Source organism: Medicago truncatula, chromosome 1 (genome assembly GCF_003473485.1).
Source record: "Medicago truncatula cultivar Jemalong A17 chromosome 1, MtrunA17r5.0-ANR, whole genome shotgun sequence".
Lineage (NCBI taxonomy): Eukaryota > Viridiplantae > Streptophyta > Magnoliopsida > Fabales > Fabaceae > Medicago > Medicago truncatula.
Genome location: NC_053042.1, coordinates 34,912,896 through 34,938,631, shown reverse-complemented (window position 1 = coordinate 34,938,631; position 25,736 = coordinate 34,912,896). Strand labels below are relative to the sequence as shown.

The window sequence follows — 25,736 nt, the reverse complement described above, 5'->3', positions numbered from 1 at the left end:
TTTTTTAGTGAATTGGATCTTCAAGGCTTACTAGAGTCGTGATAAAGTTTAAGATTTAGAAAATATATCCTAAATAATCCACAATAAAAGGTCATTAGACAACAGAAGTTGAATTAATAAAATACAAGTCAATTCCTTGACCTAAAAAAAAAAAATACAAGTCAATTCATATATTTATAAATAAAGCTAAACTCATATATTTATAAAATACGAGTTTAATCAACAAGCTACTACAATTTTTTTAAGGAAAACCACAACAATTTTTCTTTTTTGTTACCAAGGGCATACTAACTACTCCCTCCAATCATATTTATAAGAAAAAGTTATTTCTTAAATCGGATAATATGATGTCATGCTTCGGGGCCGGGAAAGTAGAATGACAATTACATTTTGAAGAAAAACAATAGGAAAATTCTATGGTACATCCAATAAAATTAATAATAAATGTGTTGTTTTTTTGAAGAAAAATAATTATTTTCTATCATTGACAACTAAGATAATTAAATTTTATTTACCAAAAACTTCGACGAAATAAAATTTAATTTTTAAGAATTTTTATTACTCATAACAATGAATATTGATTATTTTTTATGATAAAATGCAAATTTTTTAATTTGATCCTTATAAACAATGAAATGATGTTTTCTAAAATATAAATATTAACAGATACCTTTTTATTTCATTAAAGTGATCGTTAATTTTAAATTTTATGAAACAAGAGTATCGGTACACTTAAAATTGTGAGTGTACCATAGAAGTTCCGAAAGCAATATTCAAACTTTGAAATATGTTGGTAGCTTCTTCTATTTCTAAGTCCAAGCGCCACGGAGAGGGAAAAGTGCGAGCCACAAGAATGTCCACAAAAATGGCGATTTTGCAGGGTCTTCGGATCTCAATTTCGATTCCACAAACTCTTCCACCACTCCTCCAATCGCGCAAAACAAAGACAAGCAAAACTCCCTCATTCCATCATTCTCATTTTCTTTTCTCTCATTTTTTCTTTAGCGAATTCGAATCTGTTACGAATTTCATTTTTTGCACGATTACTATACTTCGAGTTCATGTTCAATGTGTGTTTGATCGATGATTTCAATTTGTTGAAAATGTACACACGCATGATACTGTTGGACGGTGATTTCTGTTCAGCCTAGGTTAAAATCCAGGAAATGGTAAGTTAGGTCTTAATTGTTCTATAATAGTTTCAGTATGCAGCCTAGTGGATTTAATTTGGAGCAAAAATGTGTGCTATTATGTTAATGTTATGATATTGAATAAGTAGATGATTCTCGCTTCTCTCGACTTGACTGTATGTTAATTTTCTTACTTTGAATTGAATGAGATCAGGCCGGAAAATGTGTTTATAAGTGGAGACAGTACTCACCATACAAGTCGATTTTGTATGGGTTGATTTTGGCTGAACTCAAATTCTAATGTGGTAGCAGAGCCTATCCAATATCCATTGGACCAACTGAAAATATGTTTATAGGTGGGGGCCTATGAAGCACTGATCCTCCTTGGATTAGGCGTGTCCCGATGTCAGACACGTGTCGTGTCCGACACTTGTAATTACACTGAATTATGTGATTTTCTCAAATTATTAGCTGTGTAGGCGCGTCAGTGCCCGTGTCGTGCCCGGTGTCTGTGTCCGTGCTTCATAGGTGGGGGCTATCCTAACGTTACAAGTTGGTTTTGTAGGAGTTGAGTTAGGCCCAACTTGAATTCTAAGACCGTTTGTGATATCTTTGTATGATTTGATTTAATTCTATTTTGCAGATTCAGATCTTTGTTACCTAGGAGTGTGACTGTGTGTTCTTGTTTAGGTTGGTTTTGAAGTTAGCTGATTTGTAACCATTGCATGTAGATATTTTATGATTTATTAGAGATTGTGACTTCTGTGTGTTCTTGTTTAAGTTCTTTCTGTTATGTACTCCTGCTGGTCCGACTGAGATGCTCATCTGAACTGATGATGGGCAGAAGACAAAGTAAAATGCATACCGGGAACAATAATCACTGCAAAATAACATTGTCTTATGTCAACACCTTTTCATTTTCATTTTATGTTCAAAACTATTACTGCAGAAAATATACGCAAACTTCAAGTACGTCCCTGCACATCAAATGCCTATAACATTGATATAAACTACACTGCAGAAACTATTTCTTAAATACATATAGCACAGTGGATATAATGTTATTTTCTTGAAGGATATGTCATAGTCCCTACAAAAGATAATTCAAGCACAGAAATTTGACCCTCTTTTGCTCTTTTGTTGTGCCTATGGATCTATACTTATGTATGTTGATAGAGTGTTGTTTTATGACATCATGAAATAATTTAATGATTGTTCTTTGCTATATACACTGATACTAATGATTGATTAATCATTTTGGAATTTGTATATTGTTCTTGGTTCTACATATTTTGCTATCCAAAATATAGAAATATAAATGTTTTAATATTCAAATATGTAAGATCTAAGAACTTTCTTAATACTTTTGATTACAAATGATACAGGGCATGCCCGAAAACATAATTGTTGGTTCTCACGTTTGGGTTGCCGATCCAGAATTAGTTTGGATTGATGGAGTAGTACTAAATATTAATGGAGAAGATGCTGAAATTCAAACTAGCAATGAGAAGAAGGTAAGTTGAGATATCCTCTAGGTTAGAACCTTTCAGTCTTATGTTTTTAAATATCTCTAGTTCCACTTTATGATGGTTTAGTTTTAATGATGCTAGATATTTCAACCTCCTTCTACATTTTGTGTGTTTGGCATAATTATTTATCTACATTTTAAGATAGATGTGTGTTTGCAATGATTCTTTTGAGGAGGGCCTTGCATTCAATTAAACATAAAATGGTAGACTTAAAAACTTACTACTAAAAAGCAAATTAAGAAAGTGGTTAGAAACATTAATTCGAACATGTCTTTATCTTAAAAGACACTATGCTTTATAAGACTAAGAACACAATTGATTTTACTTTACATTAGCAACACTGTTGTTCACATTTGTGGTCATATAATGTGTGTTTCAATTATCTTAAATTTTATTTTCATGTCCATAGGTAGTTTCCCGTTTGTCAAAATTACATCCCAAGGATACAGATGCTCCTACTGATGGTTTTGATGACATGACCAAGCTTGCTTATTTGCATGAGCCAGGAGTGCTTTATAATTTGGAAAGCCGATACAAGATCAATGAAATCTATGTAAGATTAGCCCCAAGTTCAGTTGAAATAAGCATGTTAACCTTTACGGAAGACAATGACCTATTACTGAACCTATGACCATCACTTTTATAATAATTTGACATTATGGCAGACTTATTCTGGAAATATTCTTATTGCGATCAATCCCTTTCAAAGTCTTCCACACCTGTATGATGCTAATGCAATGAAAAGATACAAGGGAGAGAGAATCGGAAATTTAAGCCCACATGTTTTTGCTATTGCTGAAGCAGCATATAGGTGAGTTTGGTCTGCTTTTACCGTAAAATTGTCTTTTTCAAATGGTATTCTTATTGATTATTTTTCTTAAATAAGGGCTATGATTACTGAGGAGAAGAGCAACTCTATTCTTGTTAGTGGTGAGAGCGGCGCTGGTAAGACAGAAACCACCAAAATGCTTATGCTTTACTTGGCATATTTGGGTGGTCACACTGCATCTGAAGGACGGACTGTTGAACAGCAAGTTCTAGAAGTAAGAAGGTTATCTAACTCTGGATTTTGGTTGCTACTGCATCTACATGTTTGGTTGTGGCTCATCCCAAGACATATTGTTTATACCTGCATGCTTGCTCTTGACCAAAGTAAGAACCACATAGTGATGCCTAAAAAACATATTATCAAGGACATTTGAGAACAATAATGAAGGAATGCATAAAAATATATAATGAAGACCAAATATTTAACCGATTAAGGAGTGAAATGTAAAAAGTGAAAAATGTATTCATGTGTGAAATGTGTTTAAATAGGTATCAGTTAGCACATGATTTGATATTATTTTATTTATTGATAATTTGGTTTATCTTCAATATTTCCTGGGACCTCTCGCTGCTGTATCATTTAGGAAACTCAGGTACCACAGGTTTTTATGAATTTAACAAGTTCAAAATGGATTTGGCCTATTTTAGGACTTTCTACTATGAATTTACTAGAAGAATAGGTAACATACTGCTGTTCAAGAAAATAAACACCAGCAACCAAGCCTTATCCCACTAAGTGGGGTCGGCACTGCTCAAGAAAATAAGGCTAATTTAAATAGTTTCAAGAAATGGCTGAAATAGACTTGTATTTTAATAGTTTTTAGATTTAGGTTGCGATTTGATCATCCAGTAAACTAGTTCAAGCTCCTCCTCTAGTCTTTTCATCTTCATTTTTCATATCTTATAATCTTGTCTGTACTCTATTCTTATTTATAATATATTTTTGTATGAATAAAATAGAAAGCTTAGCATATTTTCCTATTATAAAAAATTATGGTTTTGAATATTTTGATTTCTCTTATTTTCTTTCAAACAACCAATGTTAATATCATTAGTAATTGTTTGCATTATGCTGGGAGTGGAGACTGAACCCTCGACTTCACTCCTCAACTCCTCCAGCCACCAAACCAACCTTGTATCCATTCCTTATTTTGTTTTGTTATTTGTTCTTTTGTGGTTTACATCAGTGAATGTTACACTCATGATTCCTTACAAATTTTCAACTCGTAATGATGCAGTCAAACCCAGTACTTGAGGCATTTGGTAATGCAAAAACAGTTAGAAATGACAATTCCAGGTAAGAAAATTTATAGTTATGCTCTATGATGCTTTGGCTTTTGAAATGCTACAAAACAAATTTGATAAGTATATACTCTAATAGGTGTATTTTATTGAAACTGTACCTACACTTCCTTGTATGTGATTACTAGTATATTGTTCAATTTTGAATTGAATACTTGATTCATTTTTTTTCTTCATCCTTTTGACTTGACCATCATATACTTATCTTGTGGTTGTTAGATGGTTATGAATCTTATTAGGAGAATTTTAGTTAATTATGGAATTACAAATGGCGATATTTCTCCATTTGATAAAAGATTTCGTCATGATTGATTTCATCATTTCATGTTTTTTATTTTCAAGATCGGAGAGAATTAGCTAACGCTGAAAAGGTTCTTGCTCATTATAAATTATTGATTTCAATAACAAGTAGCAGCTTCACACCTACTTCTGTTTTTTTCCTGCAGCCGTTTTGGAAAATTTGTTGAGATTCAATTTGATAAGTATGGACGAATATCCGGTGCAGCCATTAGAACTTATCTTCTCGAGAAATCTCGTGTTTGCCAAATCTCAGATCCAGAGCGTAATTATCACTGTTTCTACCTTCTCTGTGCTTCTCCTCCTGAGGTAGCCAAGTCAAAGCATGATATTTTCTATTGGCTATTCCATGAATTGTATGAATTTCTTGGCGGCATTCTGAATTTTAACTGCTATTGTTAGGAAAAGGAGAAATATAAGTTGGGGGACCCGAGATCATTTCATTACCTTAATCAATCCAGTTGCTATGAATTAGCTGGTGTTAATGCTGCTCAAGAGTATCTTAGCACCAAAAGAGCCATGGATATTGTGGGAATCAGCCAGGAGGAGCAGGTATGACTTTGACCATTGTTGGTGACTCAAATATTTCTTATATCTGCCTATATGCTTCATCAAACAACTTTAAAGTAAAATTAGCAATATACCTCCTTCGGCCTTGCTCTCAGGATGCAATTTTCAGAGTTATTGCTGCTATTCTCCATCTTGGAAACATTAAATTTGAAAAATCAGAAGAAGAAACAGATTCATCAGTTCTAGCAGATAAAGACTCCAAGTTCCATCTCGAAACAACTGCAGAACTTCTAATGTATGACCAAACTTTTACTATTATCATTGTGAAATATCTTTCTTAATATTGATACTATTTATTTTTGTATTGAATTTATTCTTATTTCAGGTGTGATTCTAATGCTGTGGAAGTTGCACTATGTAAGCGTGTGATGATCACCCCTGAAGAAATCATCGAAAGAAGTCTTGATCCTGTTGCCGCAACAGTTAGCAGGGATGGTTTGGCGAAGACATTATATTCTCGTTTGTTTGACTGGTAATATGATTTTTTTCATGTGTAAATAAAGTGTGAAATGTCTGATTATTGCAATGCTATTTAAGTTTGAACTATTTCTTATTCAACCATAGAAAGAGACGAGTAAACAAAAATGTCAATTACAATCATCTGTTTTTTTGTTTGTCCAGGTTAGTCCAGAAAATTAATCTCTCCATTGGGCAGGATAGTAACTCGAAATGTCTCATTGGTGTTCTTGACATATATGGCTTTGAAAGCTTTCAAACTAATAGGTGAGAATATATCATGTTAGTGTGAATCTGTGATCTTACTATTGTATTATTATGTTTGCATACTAATTTAGGAAGAAACAGACAAACACACACTTACACAGGGTCTCACACATTCAACATTCCTTCAGTCATTCCTGGTAATATATATGTGCATTTATATAACTTCAATGTCCCTATTGATCCCGAGCTTCTTTATATTCTTAGGTGCTCGAACACCCTTATTCTCAATATAATATTTATCCCTTAATACAATTGACATTTTGAGTTAGATCAGATGTATTTGTACAAGTTTTGCTTTTGGTTCCTCCATAAAAATGAGATCACAAGTCTTTCCTTTACAGATAAATGTCAGATTATAATAAAAAATTGTGAATTGTTATGATTGAAAATTGATCACTTTTTTCTAAATAATGAATTAACGATCTATAAAAGAGGGTCATTGGTGTATCCTTTCCAATGAGGTACACCTTAGACCAAGGCAGATAAACCCAAACTAATATTAGTTTACTCTTGGCAGTTTTGAGCAGTTTTGTATTAATTTTACGAATGAAAAGCTGCAGCAGCACTTCAACCAGGTATGAGGTTAGTTTTTTTTTTATATATTTGACAATTTCAACTGTCTCTTTTAGCTTGAAATGCAATCTGATGTTGGTTATGTCCTGCAGCACGTTTTTAAGATGGAGCAAGAGGAATACACAAAAGAAGCGATTGATTGGAGCTACTTAGAATTTGTAGACAATCAAGATGTACTAGATCTCATTGAAAAGGTTTCTACAAACTTTGATTTTGGCTTAGTATCTCTTAGTGGAACTTATGAAAATATGATTTGTACCTGTGTATTTTTTAGTAACCTTTCTGAAACGAGACAAAATTACTGACCTAGATTCTAGTGCAAGGAGCACTACCAAGGGGGCGGTTGGGTAAGAGCTTGTGTATAAACCTTAGTTAAGTACTTATTCCTTAAGTGCTTATTATATGAGAGCTTATGTATAAACAATTTTCATACGATCTAGTATTAGACCATAAGATAAGATAAATCTATATAAGCTAGTCCGAATGCTCCTCAAATTTAGTACAAAGCTTAATGAAAATTGTTAGGTTCCGATCATTTAGTAAGACCAAATCAAATCAAATATTGACATGTGTTGTGAGTTGCATGCTTTGTTATGCATTTTGTATTTGAAGTATGCAAGTGAAAAGTACAAAAGATATTATTGAGTATGAAATTTCAATAATCTATAGGCATCCCAAATTTTGATCCATTTGGTGCTCAGCACATTCCTACTTTAAGGGCATCAAGAGTTATAGAGTGGAGATTTTGTTTGGATCGTGAGATTTTGTGGTTTTTCTTTTACATCTTGAGGGTTTTCAATGTTAAAATATTTGGTTTCACTCTTTTCTTTTCCCCATTGCCTATCTTATCACATGGAAAAAGAAATTGGTTCTACTATTTCACAACATTAACTTAATACAAATGAATGTGTTTTATTACAGATGTATCATGTTCTATAATTTTTTAAATTGGCCATATTCTGGTGTCTGCAGCATGTTGTATTTGTGCTATATATTTGTGATAAATGCTTCTCACATCATGATTTTTCTATCTGTAAAAATTATGTTTTTGATATCTGTAGTATATTTCTTTTGGAATTTGATGATTTAATCATCTTAATTTGCTTTCAGAAAGTTATAACACATGTACAAATTTATCATTTTGCAGAAACCAGGTGGAATAATTGCTCTGCTCGATGAGGCTTGGTATACACATTTTTTCCCCTTCTTATATTGATATACCATGCATGTATAAGTAAATTCGGAAAAAGAGATAGCAGATTAGAGAAATGGGAGGACTTTTGGGCTTGCAAGATACACCCTCCGGTCATTAATATAAGCAAAAATCCACTTTTTAGATACATTCAATTAATGATGTATGTAACATATAATAAAGACCACATACATCATTAATTAAATGTATCTAAAAAGTAGATTTTTGCTTATATTAGTGACCGGAGGGTGTATAATTTAATATGTTATCGGGCCGACTTACCAAGTGATAGACTAAGTTTCATAACTTTACTATGCCCTCTATTTTGAGTTGATGGTTACTGTTTAATAAATGATATCTGCAAGTAATGGGATGTGTCAAATTGATATTTGGCAGTAATAGGAATATAAGATTTGATATTTATTCATATAAGGTGAAGGAATGTGATCGGATACTGAGTTTGGGCTTAAGCCCAACAACTAAGATGAATGGGGAAGTCAGAAAAGAATTGATGATGCGGTAGTTATTAGGGGGAATACGATGTAGTTATAACGAGAGCACATCACAAGGGGGAACTTATTTTGTATTTTCCGTTAGAACATTAGAGGTTTGGGCATAGAAAGAATTACCTTTTCTCAGAGGAGCTTATATGTTGGGATTTTAAAAGGTTTTCTTTTGTAATACGAGCTGCTAGACTTTATGAGGACATATTCAATTTGGGTTGACCGTTTGGCTGAGAGTTTCTTTGAGTAGCATGAATTTCACTTGATGATGAGTTGCAGTGGACATTCATGAGTATGGAAGGTGTATCCATGCTTTGGTTATAAGGAAATCAGAGAAGAATTGATGACGCAAGAATTGTTTGGGGTAATGCAACATAGTTATAACTTATAAGGAGAGGGCATCACAAGGGGGAATTCATTTTGTATTTTCGGTTAGAACCTTAGAGGTTTGGGTATAGTGACAGCTATATCTTCTTTAAGGAGCTTAGCTGTAGGATTATAGGGGGCATATTCTTTTGTAATATTTCTTATCTTTTCACTAATACTAATACCATTTATCGTCATGCTCAAGGGGGGCACAATGTTACTATCAAAGATGGAGGAAATTTGAGCTACAAAAGTGGAGTTGCTAGACTTTATGGGGACATATCCAATTGGGTGGATCGTTAGCGCTGAAAGGTTCTCTAAGGAGCAAGAATTTAACTTAGATGATGAGTTGCATTGATTATTCATGTGCATGGAAGGTTTAGCCATGCTTTGGTTTCATTTATGGTGCCAAAAGAACTTAGATTTAGACTGGAAGTCATTTGTTGTGGCTTTGACCAAAAGTTTAGGAGACAAGCACGGCGGCTGTCTTTAGAGTGTTGACAGCCTTAAAACAAGAGAACCAAAGTGAGATTGCATCACACAGATTTTTTTTTAGCATTCACTGGAGAAGCATAAGAGGAAACAAAGGACGACCATGGGAGAACAAAAGAGCAATGACCAAATCATTGGCAAAATGAAAAAGAACAACAATACGTTTCTTTACAGTGGGTCAAAGTACGATGGTGTCGAGACCAGATCTTGGCCTTGAGCCGTTGTTGGAATCGACATATCTGAAATTTCAAGTAGCAGCAATTGGGACCCCGGTTATGGGAGGTCGACTCTTCCACAGCGACTGGAACATCCAGACGCTAGTTCACAAGCTGTGGTTATCCCTCCGCCACCAAAGCTTCCGGAACCATCAGAAGCGGGAATTTCGCAGGCTGCGGCTCTTCCACAGCCATAGATGTCGACCTCCAGCTTACTTGTGGTGAGAAACAGTTCTATCTCAGCTGATCCATTTGGTATGCAGTATGCACACCATTTGGATTTTGGATCACCATTGTCCTCGGGTGGGCCAGTGCATTGGACCGAAGAACAACTATTTTTCTCTTTTGGGAAGTTGAGAAGCCAGTGAAAAGTCCTCTGTACCAAACAACCACCATGATCCCTCTGTCTTAACATCTATGGCCTTTGTATGCTGAAAGGAAATTCTAGGGAAACCTTTTTTGCTGATTTGGAATAGACTCTGTCAGTCAGTTTTTACTTCAGTGGAAAGGGGAGGTTGTGGAAGAAGAAGCTCTGTGGGAGGAAGAGTTCAATGTTAAGCTCAGGTTTAAAGACAAATATGTTTTTCTAGTGGCAATTAGTGATAGGACACTAAGTTTGGCCTAAACCCAACAACTAAACTGAATAGGGAAGTTGGAGAAGAATTGATGATGTGGTAGTTAGTTGGGGGAATGCAACATAGTTTTAAGGAGAGAGCATGACAAGGTGAATCCATTCTGTATTTCGATTAGAGGTTTGGGTGGAGAGAAAATACTCTCTTCTCTGTAGAGCTATGTGGGATTAGAGGGGATTTTCTTCCTAAAATATTGCCTATCTTTTTAATCAATAATACCATTACTGTTTCTTGTGAGTTCGGATTCTTAGAATGTGTAAGTTTTTGTCTCTTGTTCACTGGTAACTTTTCCTAAAGTCAAATGTAAACTATGTTAAGATTGTGTTCTGATAAACTACTTTTTAATCAATAATACCATTAATGATTTTTTGCAAAATTGTTTATATGCAGGTATAAACTTCTTTCAATTTTTCTTTTTTCTTTTTGTATTGACATGATCATTGCCTGCATGCAGCATGTTTCCCAAATCAACTCATGAAACATTTTCAACAAAGCTTTATCAGACATTCAAAGATCACAAACGCTTCATCAAGCCAAAATTGGCACGCTCAGACTTCACTGTTGTTCATTATGCAGGAGTGGTGAGTTTGATTCTTCATCGGGTCTGTGCAAGATGCTATTTTTCACTATGGTTTTTGCTTTAGTCTGTTATTTGTGCATTTCTTTTCAGGTCCAGTATCAATCTGAGCATTTCATAGACAAAAACAAAGACTATGTTGTTCCTGAACATCAAGTCATGCTAAGTACTTCCAAATGTTCATTTGTATCAGGCCTTTTTCCTCCACTTTCTGAGGAGACAGCAAAATCTGCTAAGTTTTCTTCTATTGGCTCTCGTTTTAAGGTATCTAAAATATAGTTCTTTACCTTTTAAGAAGAAAATATGCTATCTGATAAGCCTTACCACAATTGAAAGGTGGATACCATTGTACTTATTTGTGCAGCTACAATTACAACATTTGATGGAAGCGCTCAATCTGACAGAGCCCCACTATATTAGATGTGTGAAGCCGAATACTCTATTAAAACCTGGGATATTTGAGAATATGAACGTTATGCATCAATTACGTTCTGGTGTAAGTAGAATTTGAAATTAAGTTCTTCCATTATTGCTTACAGGGTTGGACTACATGTTCTTCCATTGTCTCTTCACATTCTCCACTTGCTAACATTTTTCCTACATTTCTTTCAATTAAATAATGATTTTGTTTAGTGAAATCTTAATTGTATTTAATAAAGGATAATTTGCTATTAATGTAGTGTTATGAATGTGAATGAGCAACCACAAGTGCCAATATCCCTTTGCTTTCTCTGAACTAGTGTTTGTAGAATTTATCCCCGTTGTTGATATTGTAGGGTGTTCTTGAAGCAGTGAGAATAAAATGTGCTGGATTTCCCACTCACAGGACCTTTCATGAATTTTTAACTCGAGTAGGCATTCTTGCTCCAGAGATTCTTCGAGGGAAGTAAGTGTAACTTAACACTTATTTTAGCCAAAGCTGTTTCGTAGCTCCTTCCTTTGGTAATTTTCTTTGCAGGGAATCTTAAAAAGTTAGGCAAAATAGGATTTGAAGCAGAATATTTTGCATATGAAGTTTCATAATGTAAAAGGAATATCTTCAGTTTGATATAGTCTATTCCCATCACCCATCTAAAAATGGAGAATCCTTATCTGTAAAATTGGAAATGTCTAAGTAGAAATTACTTTACAAAAACATTAACTATGGTTCAATACTGTTGTATTAGAACAGTTAAAGAGTCCCAACCACACAAGAAAGCCTGAACATGTGTTTATAAGTGGGGGCAATCCTCACCTCACAAGCTGGTTTTGTTGGGTTGCGTTAGACCCAACCACAAATTACAATTTTTAAGAACATTAATTATTTTTTATCTGCATGCAAATGAATAGTGATTTGTACTTTCTCCCTTTCACAATATTTGTCGCTTTTGGGGTGCGTTTGATTTGCTAAAAAATGAAGGACAGGACAGAACAACTTCAGTTGTCCAGTGTTTGATTTGTAAAACTGTTTCAGGTACAGGACAAACTGGAGGCACGGGACAGGACAAAAACTGATGTTTTTGTCCCTCACCAAACCACAACACAACTTTTTGTCCCACGTACAAGTTGTCTAAAATACCAAAATAGTATTTCGTCCCCCAAAAATCCTATAAAACAAAAAATTATTCAATGCCATAAAAATTTGTCCTGTGATGTTCTCCCTTGTATTGCGCTGTTCTTTCTTGTACTGTTCTGTACAGTACTTGCTGTTTTGCAAACCAAACGCACACACCAAGAAATCAAATAAATTTTATTTTTAATGAAAGTATGTGTATTTTTTCTATAATACCCTTAACCATTTATTATTTAATTCTATTATTTCTCTCTCTACAATAAATAGGTAAGGGTATTATGGACAAACCAACAATTAATGTTGCATTGAAACTTGAAAGTGGCAAGTAATGTGAAACAAAATTATTCTCCAAAAGCGATAAGTATTGTGAAACAGAGGGAGTAGTAAACTTTATCTATGTACTCCCTCCGGTTATTATAAGTTTTCCAAAAATAATCGGTCCTATTTATAAGAAAATGTCACAACTTTTAAGGTGTAGTTACTGTTTAAAAGATTTTCTTAATGTTTGTTTTTTTTTTTTTTAATATTAGCGAATGTATTTAATGTTTAACAATTTTCTATAAAGGTATATTTGTAAAAATATTCAAAAAGTTACATGATTAATGATTGCATTGGTTTTGATGTTTTTTGGTTTTTCTTCTTATAATAAGGACCTGAGGGGGTATGATTTTTTAGCCGCTTTTTTTTTAATCCAATATCATGACAATTGGTTTCTGCTTTGATATTTACCGGGTTTCCCATCCTGAAAATTATCTGCATGTGTGCAGCTTCGAAGAAAAGGAATCGTGTAAAATGATTTTAGAGAAGATTGGGCTGACAGGTTATCAGGTAGAACTGGAATTCTATTGAATTTAATTTGTTACTACCATCTAATATTTAAAAAATATATATATATATTTATCCTGTAACATTAAACTTGCTGTCGTTTAGATTCTGCTGTTGTTAGTATTTTGGTAAAAACAAAATCTGGTTCTTAAACATTTGTAAAGGGCATGTAAACTGCTCATGCTGAAAAATGTGTGTTCTTAACTCACATATTACCAAAACTCTTTTTAGCAAGATGCTCTTGTATGGTGAACTGAACTTTTTCATAATCGTGTTAAATTAATTTTCCAGATAGGGCAAACAAAATTATTCCTAAGAGCTGGTCATATGGCAGAATTGGATGCTCGGAGAGCATACATGCTTAGCAACTCTGCAACAATTATCCAAAAGCATACTAGAACTCATTTTAGTCAGAAAAGATATACTACACTGCGGAAGTCCTCTTTGTTTTTGCAGTCTATTTGCAGAGGTTAGATATTTGTATTTTACAACTGTCCTTATGGTGTTCGTATTGAAATGGTTAAATCATGAGGATTTTTATAGTTTTGTCCTCCCTGACATTTCTTTTTTTTTGGAAGCTTAGTCATTTCTTTCTCTCTACATGTTCAATAGGGCACCGAACCATAGATTTAAGAAGTTCTACATACAGAATTCCACAAGCATTCATCCAATCAATATATTCCTGAAATACTTTATTTTTGTGATTTTTAGGAGAACTGGCACGGAGACAATATTATCACATGAAGAGGAAAGCAGCTGCCATCAAAATTCAAGCCTATACACGTGGAAGAATAGCCAGAAAATGCTATTCTGAAATGAAGACTTCTGTCGTTGTCTTACAGTCAGGTTTTCAGGCAATGGCTGCTCGACGTGCTCGTGATAAATTCAGACATATAAGGCAAACTAGGTCATCAACTATTATTCAGGTTAGATCCGTGTCCTTGTAATGTTAATATGTTTTTCCAAAACATTTTTGTTTTTCCTGAAGTTTTAGGAACGAAAAATATGCAGTCCTATTGGCGGCGACATAAAGCTCTCGTGGACTATCAGAACCTTAAGAAAGCATCAATCATTTCACAAAGTGTCAATCACTCCAATGATGAACAAGAGCAGAAGGTTCTATATAATATTTACTCTTTTGTTAGATTCCTCTGTGTTTGCTTTTCTTAAATTTCTCGCCTTGAGAACTATTATGATTTATATAAAATAGGGGAATATGTTAGAACTTTAAGGTGGACTACTTCCTTTTCACTAAGAAAGAAACATTATTAGGATTTTCTTTGGTCTTTAAATGGCACTGACAATAATGAATATATAAAAACCTGAAGAACCCTCTTTTACCATAATTTTCTTGAAGACCTTGCTGCTGACATAACTAAATGAAATGGTTTGTTATCATGGATTGCCAGGTTATGGAGATATCAGTTGAAAATGAAAGTACTGCCATGGAAGAATCTTCAAATTCACTCCGCGAGGAATCCTCAAGTTCTTTCCAAGATAATGAACGCATTGAAGCTATTAAAGATTTCTCAAGTCCCATCATAGATGCTGAAAGAAATGAAGCTATTAGGGATTGCTCTAGTCCCCACAGAGACACTGAAAGCAATGAAAATATTAGAGATTTCTCTAGTCCCCTTGGAGACACGGAAAAGATTGAGGCTCTTTCTGCAGAAATAAAAACTTTAAAGGTAAACTTAGGTTATATATTAACTTTATTAGAATATGTAATTTTTTTTGGCCTCGAGAGAGAGACCAAGAATGGTAAGGTTACCTCTTTTCTGGCTGACAATCAGTCCGGTAGCCCACTTACAATCATACCAGCTGTGACTTTTCTACATGAAGACGATCATTCTGTCTTTCCCCACCGTCTTCAATCCCAGACTCCCTGGCCCTGTCTATGTCACAGATGCTGTTTGGCCTCTGTCTCTAGTCGTAGTCACAGACTGGCCTTGTCTCCTTCCTCAATTGATCTAGCCCTTGCTCCAGTCAGAGGCGCCTGCCAGTGTGTTGTATTTTAATTCTATTTTATTTGTGTGTTTAGTTGTAGCAAGCTTAAACCTTAGTAAGCTTTAATTTGAGGTTAGTGTTAGAATATCTCATGATATCATTATTGTGCCTTAGGTTTTTTTAAAACAATTTTTTTTTTTTTAAAACATCTATAAGATGACCTCATAAAAGTGATTCCACATGTCATTCAATTTTTTTACTACTATTTGTTTCTATATTTAACTAGGAGTTGGAGTCCACTATTAGTATATACATTTGTTTGTGTTTTGCCTTTTGCAACACGTCATTATACATCATATGCTATTAATATACTTTATCACTTGGATTTTGTTTTATCTTTTTCCCCTTCTCAACCTAAATCCCTATAGTTTCAATAACTTTATCAACCCTTTGAATTTTAAGGAAATCTTTATTTCTATAACTCAATTTCATTATTCTTCTAATTTTTACTACTTAAGATATTCGTAAAGTAGTGAATTCATAGTGTTCCAGTATAAAATACCAACTGTTCTTGAATTACATGAGAAATATATATATAAAGAAGTAAAGTACAATATTTTTACTTTTTTTTGTCGTTGAATTTTTCTATTGATCATAGATGCAAGATGAAAGTAATATATATTTAGTTTGATGTTAAATGAAAACAAAGTTATCTGTAAGTTAAAGGTGAAATGCATGCAAATGGTCTGTAAATGCAGAGATTAGTAAAGCCAAGAACTTCTGTACTTGTACTTGATAGTTAGTGTATGATTGTAGTTAAGAGTCACAGAATGTGTGACGTAAGACCTAGACCTATAAAGGCGACAAGAGCTCTTCATAGAATTGAGTCAAGGATGAAAAGTGTTGTTCAAAGCATCATTTAAAAGTCACATGGTCACTTATATGTAATGTCATAACCTATTATAACAGGTTTGGCATATGGTTTTAGTAATACAATTCATGCTTACCAAGTGTTATTTGATGTTGCGTTGCACAGTTCATGTTGCAGGAAGAAAAACAAAAAACTGATGAATATGAAAGGAAATATGTAGAAGCTCAAGGATCCAGCGAAGAGTTACGCAAAAAGTTAACTGAAACCGAAAAAAGAGTATATCAGCTTCAGGACTCATTGAACAGGTAGTATTAGTATTATACCCTTGAGGATTCATGTAGTCTTGCAATTTTGATTTTCCAATTCCAGGATCCATCAATACTGGTTAAATCATAAAACAGCGACAAGGAGAGAAAAATGGATAGCGTGATAAAAGGAGTGAAATGGGACTAAAATAATTCATGTTTTTTTTTTTACTTTTATATACTTTGACTAAGTTATATATCATCTTTCAACTGAATACAGGACATAAAAGGAAATGAAGTTGCCAAAAGGATCGTAGTTAGTCTCTCAAGAGTCTTAACGACTATTTAAGCATTAGTAGACATACTATCAAATAGTTTGTCATTAAACATGACTCGTAATAGGACATTTTGTCATCATGTTACCCATATACTTGACCCCACCCAGTGAGTAAAGGGTTTGGTTGTTGTTGTACACTTTATCAATTGACTGACCTATCAAAGCTAGAGGATTGACCTTCAATAGAAATAGCTGACGATGTATAAACAATTCTATCAAAGCTAGGGTTTATTATTTATGTTAGTAAGGTAACTTTGGAGTTGACCTTTTAGAAGATTTAGAGTCGGCCTTGTTTTACGAGGAAGTGGGATAATGTTACTTATAAAAGATCTACTTCCATAACCAAAAGAGTTTGCTGGAGTTTATATAACCAATTGTACATTTTCAGTATCTGGTGGAAAGAAAATGTTAATTGTACAATATTGTGCGAGTCAATGCAAGTTGTATTCAGGGACATATATTGAACAATTAAAAATAGCTAAGATGTACCACATAATGGATTAGAAACTGCATTCTTTTGGGCATTGATTGGCATAATGGTTTAGAGTTATATAGTATGAGGGGGATATAATCATTTTGGGTTTAACTGTCGTGAGAATCAATGGATTTTTGTTTTTTTTCCTTCCCCTTGTTGGCCTTTTATGGACACTGCCCCGATAAATTATGAATTTTAAAACTGAATGCTATTTGATTAATGCTAGATCTGAATTAGTGTGTATCAGGATGATATCTTCCATGTCAAGTCAAGTTGCCGAGCTGAAGACAATCTTGAGTACTTCATCAAGATTGAGTTCAACTTTTCGACCTATTGCTAGAGTTGACGTTGCTTCCAGTAACTCTGATTCTTCATCTACAGACTCTGATTTCACATTTCCAGCACCTGTTGCAAATTCAGAAGCATTATCTTCTACCCAACTAGTAGTTCAGGATGTCACTGCAGCTGAAGGATCAGGTCAGTCCAAATTTCGTCACAAATTTCAATGTGCTAGTTATCTTCCTATTCGACTTGCGTACTCTGCTTGAGGAGAAAATAATTTGTCAGATGAGTAAAACAACCTTATACAAAGATCCTAGCATGTATATTATAAATGGAAGTTTTCAAATAAGAATATAAGTACTCTTTTGAGACCTTTGCAGCATTTAATCTAGGGTTTACTATGTATATCACAGATAAGGTAGTGAAAATATAGTTTAACTTGTTCGTATAATAGCACCGTTGCATGCATCTGTGACAATGTGATTGCCATAAAAGATAAAAAGTAAGAATGTAGCTTCTATTTTGGATTTACTTTCTTATATTCTTGTTTAAGTTTCCCTCTTCTTATTCACAGAAAGACGAAATAAGATGGAAAAGGCAATATAATTTTTCTTATCTTTATCATTGCATTTTTCAGGATCTGGAAGTGAAAAAGAAGGTTCGTTTGATGATTTCTTCTAGTAAAACTTGTGTTTCTTCCATCTGGCTTAAATTTTCATCTCCTCCAGCCTCTGGGGAAACAACGAAGAAAGTCCGAGAAAAGGATGAAGGTTGCATTGGCTAGGCACGATCACTCCTTCAGTCACATACCCGACGTACAAATTTGTAGATACACGGTTCATCTCCGGATTTTGTAGATCAGTCAGATAGAGGTAGCAATAAGAGTCGATCAAAGATGAACTTGTGGGTCGGTATTTCATCTTGCTGTCACCCCTTCCGAGTAAAAATCTTATTAGATATCCAATGACACCTCTAGGGACAATTTTGTATATAACATATTTTTATAGTTTATCGCCCCTTCTTGTAATGCCATCTACATGGTGCTTCATCTTGATCAAGATATCATTTCAATTTACTCAACTTCGGCCACTGAATTGATTCCTTTCCATGGATTATACGGGTAGACTTATCCGGCGACTTTCGTATGCAGTTACATGTTTAGCATTATATTGTACAACATTTGTCATAAGCATGATCAGGGATGGTTCTAAGGGTATATATGTGGAATAAGTGTCCCACACTATGTTTTTTCCGAGCACTATATACTAGTATTTATTTATTTATAGCAAGAGGGGAGTAACTTTTTCCACTCCACATTTCTGAAAATTTACCATTGACTTTATAAGCATATTTTCGGACAAAATAGTTTGTTTGGAATGTACTTCACTTCTAGACGATACAAAAATAGTGTTTTTCATGTGTATATCTGACATGATCTTGGGTTGGAAAAAGATCCCCATCCAAAAAAAATATTCTCTTCAAGCAACTTCATATGCTCATAGGCATCTCGAAAATCCAAAAATTCTCCTATTGGGACTTACGACCTGATTGCTCCCGTTTGGGATTTAAGCCCCTATCCATTGTTCATGAGTTATGAACCGATATATGGATTGGAGACAAATTATAGAACACAGAACAGAAGAGGCTGTGAAGATATGCTAGACACACTCAACACACAAATACACGGAAACACTTTCAAACACACTATTCAACATTTAACACTCAAAATTTATTCAACGTTCATAATGACATAAAATTGTGTGTAATTCATTCAACATTCAAAAGTGAAAATACTCATACACATTCAAGAGGACATGATTGTTGCGGTATTAAAATACCAATATAGATCATTTATGAGAAACAAGAAAAATCAAAATACCTTTAAATTCATCAAAACACCCTCCTCAGCGACTCAATACGGCGTGGCTGACTATATTTCTTCGACAATTTGATGTAGATTACCAAATAGATTTTATGGTCCTAACCCACCAACTACAACATATGAAAGGCACCTCTGCCATGCTTCTTGGAGCCGGCCTAACGCATATTGAGATTGAGAGGTTCAAGGGGAAATTTAAAATGAGACCTTTTAAGTTATTACTAGTTTCTAAAAACAAAACTTATTAATAATATTTGTTTTATGAGAGTACTACCTCGTCCCTAAATATAGGAGTCTTTTGCCAAAATTACGGAGACTAAGAAAGTTGATTGTAATATTAAATTTGTATATAATTACTATTGTTTTTATAATTTTATCCTTAAGAGAGAGGATTAATTTACGTTTTCAACATAATATTTATTGTTGATTGAAGAAAAAGATGCAAAATAAATAAGGATATGTTGGTAAAGAAATAATTAATGTACTTGGAAATACCAAATGGATCTTATAAAAAGGGACAAATTATTTTTTCAAAAGAGTCTTATAATTCGGGATGGAAGTGTAATATTTTTATTCAAAATTTCACTGTTCAAACTTTTTTGGACGAAAATTCTATTATTGTATGGGAGCTCACATGATGGAAAGCTAATTGCAAAATAATAAAATGTGAATAAGGATTATTCTGGGGATATAAAGCGGAAAACAAGCACCAAGACTAGTGCATAATTAAAAATTAATTAGTATAAGGTCATTTTTTTTTTTTTTTAAGAGAATTATAAGGTCATGATAACTTGTGCTTTTATGATACATATTATGGATTTCATAAATGAAAAATATTTATTACAAAACATTAATTTTTAATTTTTAAGAGCACAATTTAGCATTTTCCTTACTTATAAACCATTTTCATAGAACACAACCATAGAAGTGTCCTTTCGGTACCCATGGAGTGTTGAGTAGGCTGGAAATGATGTCCACGATTAGTGATGTTCGCAATTAGTATCTGATTATATGATATCCAAATGAAAAAAAAAAAATATTGAATTTAGTTTTTATTTTTATTTTGTTTATGTAGTTTAGTGGTTAAAATTTCATCTTTAAACTGAATAAGTGTAAGTTTGATTCTGAGTTGACAAGAATTGATTATGACTAAAAGTGTGTTTAAAATTAAATTTTTTAGAATAAAAAATAAGTTGAACTATAAATGTGTGGGTAAAAACTAATTCTATAATAAAAAACTACTAATCATAACTTCAAGTAGAATCAATTCTTAAAGAAAAATCAATACTACTTGAAACCAAACAAACATGTTATAATCAATACACATTATTTGTTGTTTGAGTTTGACGAAATTTGTTGGGGTTTAATTGTTGGAGTAAGGAGGAAAAATGAGTTTAAAACAAAATTGAACACAAATGACAGGATCTCTTTATGTTATCATATGTAAGTTGTGTATCATGTAGTAACTCCCAAACGGGAGCGATATAGAGTTAAAAAGTGGGGATATTTCAATGCATATTTTGGTTGTTGGAGTCTTATTTCTCCCTTTGTTGTTGGACTTTATGATAAGTAAACAAAAAAAAAATTGAATTTCAATTTTTTCACCTTCAAACTTCTCGCATGTCCTATTTTCAAATTCTAAAATTTGAAAAAAGAGGATTTTCTTAACATATTTTACACTTTTGGAATGTATATTCGAAAATATCATGGGGCACATGAGAAACAAGTAGCGTGCTAAGAAACTCTCAAAAAGAAATATTATTATTGTAACACTGGTGTATTGTGTGTCTATATTTATTGTTTTTTTTTTAATTTGCAGATTTTGTCAGAAAATGATAAATAAATATTATAAAAAGTGGTAATAAAAGGGCGTTGTTGTTAAAAAGTTACTTTTTTGCTTAGTATGTTTGCAATGCAAGTAACTATATATGGAGACCGGTATGCAATTACTACAATTAAAAGATGATAGTTAAATTATGTGTTCTAAGTCTTTCTCAACGGTTTTCGTGGTTTGGATGATGCAGATTCTTGGAGGTGGATGATGGAGGAGGGTGGTATTTTTTCGGTAAAGTCTTGCTATATTTTACTTGAGAGGTTTTGCTTATTAGATGGTGGTGTGAGCCTTGCAGAGCAGATTGTATTTGGGCGCCTTTGAAGCAGTCCAGCTCAGTTTAAGGCAGTGGCTTTCTCTTGGAATTTGTTTTTTAATAGAGTCTAACTCAGTCAAATGTTGCGAAAAGACATGTCTTAGATGTGAATACTTCGATAAGTTGTGATTTTTGTGGTTTCGTAGAAGAAACAACAATCCAACTATCTTTGCATTGTGAGGTGGTTTCAAAGATTTGGCTCAAGGTGTTGTGTTTATTAGAAATGAATTTCGTCAATCCTCCTAAAACTATTTGTGCATTTAGATTGTTGAACAAATGATGCGGGAAAGAAGAAGCTTAGGCGTGGTTTGTGGATAATTTGACATGCCGTAATTTGGTTGATTTGAAAGGAGAGAAATGGTAGAATCTTTAAAAATTATGTTAAGGAGGTGGATGAGATTCTGGAGAATATAAATGTTTATCTTGGCATTGGAGTTTAAGTAGGTTGAACATTGTGCAACATCTTTGTATTATGAGTGGTATTGAAATCCTAAGAAGTGTTTAGGCAGGTAGTTTGGAGGCGGTTTAATTTTTTGTTGCCTTTGCATGTTGTTTGGTGTTTCGTTTGGGTTTCATCTTTGTTCATAGGTTGTGTTGATGGGTTTTTTTGTTGGCATTTTCATGTTTGTATTGGTTGTGTTTTCTTGTTTTATTTTGGTAGCCTCTTTGTTAGACTCTCCTTGATTAGATTGATCTATTTCAATAAAATTTGGCTGTTCAAAAAATAAAAATATAAAAGAATTCTTTAGTTTAACAAAATTTTGTTTTTTCTCAAATTACAAAAAGGTTAATCAAGATCATTTTGTATAAGAACTTTTACAATAAAGATTTATAATGTGGCTGGACAAAGAACTTACTTAAGCTCTTATTGTATAAATGTTAATTACTATATAAACAGCTTATCCAAAAACTATTTTTATAATAATCAAATAAAGATATAATTTAACTCTTTTAATATAAACTCTCTAAAATATATAACAATTATAAAATAAAAATAAAAAACTCAAATTGAAATACTTAACCACTAGTTATGATTGTTATAAGTGATGAAATGTGCAAGAGATATTAAATTGTGATAGTAAATTAATTAATTATGAATATAACCACTTGGGAAAATATTTTCTGGAAAACAATTTAACTAAGCACTTATTGCATAAGTTTACATTAACTTATAGTGGATGTCTAAGATGGACCTGGTTCAAAAGTAGACTACACACTTTTTAGTAAATTTTTAAAAATTGTTATATTTAGTTTTCATTTTTTATTATTAATTGTAAAACTCATTTTTTACCAGAAATGATGAAGGTCCGTCTTTAAACAAATTTTTAGAGGGTCCATATTAGACACATACTAATTTATATGATACTAAGTTATTAATAACATTGTATATGCCTGCCCATAACAAAAAAATATGTACTTGACAAAAAAAAATCGTCTTATATAAATTTTATTCATCTTTTACCAGTTAAGACATAACATCTGAGGCAGTCCTAATTTTTATACTAAAGTTTTGGACATAAATGTACTCATTATATAAAGGATATTACGGTGTTGGAAATTGGTGATGAACCCCAAAACTTGTTTCATTTGTTAACCATAATAATAAATAATCACAATTAAGGACACAAGATGCATCCCAAATTGTTAAACACGTGTAAATCAATAGCAACATGGCTACACATGTGAGTATGTCAGAGTGTTGTTGTGTGCCAACCAAGAATGAAAGTCAAAATTCAATGTACACTAATCAAATTAATAAAGAAAGAATAAATAACAAAAATGTGTTTAATTGAGCTAAATGAGTTAGACTCTCACTGAAGCTGCCCTTGGTAGGGGTGTGCATAAAAACTGGATCAGCTGACCCAAACTGAAAATTTGGTGAACCAAATTAGAAAAGCCCAAACCATTTTCATTTGACCTGATCCAGTTCATTTTAATCCAGATTAAAACGGGTCGGTTGCCAAATAAAACGGGTCGGTTACCCATTTACTATCTCAAACCTGAATTTTCACAAACCGTAAAAAGCAAACGCGATTCCATTCCAAAAACGCAAACGCGATTCCAAACCGTAAAACGCGATTCCATTCCAAAATCTTCAAAACGCAATTCCAAAATCTCCAAACGCCATGTAGACTGTCATTGGGGGAAAAAGCGATTATCACAGAATCTGAGGTAATCACCGTCCTTCTCTTTTCTACCCTAATCAACAATCTTTTCTACAACATCCTTTTTACTGTTCATTTTGTTCTGCAATTTATTCATCCAATTTTGTTTCTGGGTTTTCGATTTCTGCTAGTATATTTACTTGGGTTGGTTCTACTTCACTGTATTCATGCTTAAATTTGCGTTTTTTTATTTGATTTTCATTTTTGGGGTTTTGGGCCATATTATTTACTTGGGCCATATTCATTTTTGGGGTTTTGGGGTTTATTTTTCATCAGAAAAAGAGTATGACTGTATGTGTTAATATGCTTATGTTTAGGGTTTTGATCTGTGTTTTAGTCTTTTGGGGCTGTGAATAATTTGAGCTGGAATATGCTTCTAATCATGATAACTTTTTGCATGTCATATTTGTGAGTTTAGATTTTATAGGAAGAACTTTGAATTATTCTCTCACTTTTTGCACTATTTTATGTTTATAGAATCATTGCAAGATGACAAGTGATGGTAACCTTCAAACATCCGCAACATCAGAGCGTACGGTGTCTACACCTCCACCCGCAATGTCAAATAGTGCAATGCAACCTCCGAATTCTAAGAAGCGTAAGAATCGGTCGGAGTCATGGGATCATTTCACGGTAGAATGTCAGATAGAAAAGAAAGCTAAATGCAACTACTGTCCACAAATCATTAGGTTTGGTGGTGGAACTACTTCAATGGGAAAGCATACAGAGAGATGTGATGGTTACAAGAGGTCATTGATGAGTGCTGATGAACATCTGGACTTTCCCTTAGTTCCCAAGTTTGACCAAGAGGCTATTCGAAGAGCATTGGTGAAGATGTTCATCAACATGGAAATTCCATTCAGGAAGGTAGAACATGAATCTTTTCATGAGTTTATGAGTCTTGCCTCACCTAGATTTAAGTTGATATCACGAACTACACTTGCACGAGATGTCTTGAAACTCTGGGACATTGAAAGATTACAGTTGAAAAATTTTCTTGCTGAACATTGTCAGAGGGTTTGCCTCACCACTGATATGTGGACTTCTTCTTGTCAGAAGATGAGTTATATGTGTGTGACGGCTCATTTTATCGACAATAATTGGCGTTTGCATAAGAAAATTTTAAATTTTTGTCAAGTTTCAAGTCACACAGGGGAGACTATTTGTGCAACAATGGATAAGTGCTTGAATAATTGGGGCTTACACCGTGTGCTTAGCTTGACAGTAGACAATGCCTCCTCTAATGATGTTGGAGTTAGGCGTCTCAAGAAAAGGCTTTTGTCTCGAGGTAGCTTAGTCATGAATGGAAACTATTTTCACATGCGTTGTTGTGCACATGTCTTGAATTTAATTGTAAAAGATGGTTTGGAAGATATGGATGAATCTATTTTAAGAATCCGTCAAGCTGTATGGTACGTTAGGTCTTCTCCTTTGAGGCTTTCTAAATTCAAAGGGCTCATTGATGAGCAGAGCGTTGGTGGTAAAAGTTCAGTTTGCTTAGATGTTGAGACTCGCTGGAACACAACATATTTGATGGCAGCAGCTGCACTTAAACATGAGAAGACATTTGAAGAGCTGTGTTTTCTGGATCAGAAGTATGTGAATGAATTGACAACGAAGGGAAAAGGTGTGCCGACTCAAGATGATTGGAAACGTGTCAGGGAAATCCTTCCATTCTTGAAAATGTTTTATGATGCTACTGTACGCATATCAGGTTCGTCTTATTTAACAAGCAATATTTATATGTTTGAGATCCTTGGTATTGGGAAAAGGATAGTTGAAATGTGCAGCTCTGAGGATGTTCATCTTCGCTCTATGGCTCAAAGAATGAAACTGAAATATGATAAATATTGGGGAAATTACAAGAGCCTTAACATGATGCTATTGGTTGCTTTAGTATTCGACCCTAGACGTAAGGTGAGATTGGCTGATTGGATGATAAGGCGGTTTTATAATGAGGATGATTCTGATGCTTTGATAGCAATGTTAGAGTCTTGTTTGAAGTCTCTCTATGAAGAATATTATGACAGAGTTATGCATCCTCGAGGTAATTCAGAAGCGCCGCAAGCTTTTAATGGTGAT

The 25,736-nt window shown here is 33.6% G+C and overlaps 1 protein-coding gene across 3 annotated transcripts; it reads left to right on the top strand.

Annotated features, from left to right (window-relative positions):
* Positions 1 to 774: 774 nt before the first annotated feature.
* LOC25484310 (myosin-11) lies at positions 775 to 18,693 on the top strand. 3 transcript variants are annotated; one of them, XM_024779855.2, is made up of 27 exons: positions 775 to 1,169; positions 2,516 to 2,644; positions 3,069 to 3,212; positions 3,325 to 3,470; positions 3,546 to 3,702; positions 4,726 to 4,784; positions 5,236 to 5,395; positions 5,489 to 5,638; positions 5,752 to 5,891; positions 5,982 to 6,128; positions 6,278 to 6,379; positions 6,897 to 6,954; positions 7,045 to 7,146; positions 8,100 to 8,137; positions 10,807 to 10,933; positions 11,023 to 11,193; positions 11,294 to 11,425; positions 11,706 to 11,815; positions 13,249 to 13,309; positions 13,598 to 13,775; positions 14,018 to 14,232; positions 14,318 to 14,422; positions 14,716 to 14,994; positions 16,290 to 16,429; positions 17,429 to 17,658; positions 18,101 to 18,121; positions 18,192 to 18,693. In XM_024779855.2, exons 1-27 carry the CDS (start codon positions 1,167 to 1,169, stop codon positions 18,245 to 18,247), a joined length of 3,360 nt encoding a protein of 1,119 aa, XP_024635623.1. In that variant the 5' UTR covers positions 775 to 1,166; the 3' UTR covers positions 18,248 to 18,693. The 3 variants fall into 3 exon arrangements, with proteins under 3 accessions (XP_024635623.1, XP_024635629.1, XP_024635630.1); XM_024779861.2 differs by lacking the exons at positions 18,101 to 18,121; positions 18,192 to 18,693 and having other exon boundaries at positions 17,419 to 17,653; XM_024779862.2 differs by lacking the exons at positions 775 to 1,169; positions 2,516 to 2,644; positions 3,069 to 3,212; positions 3,325 to 3,470 and having other exon boundaries at positions 3,673 to 3,811.
* The last annotated feature ends 7,043 nt before the right edge of the window (positions 18,694 to 25,736 follow it).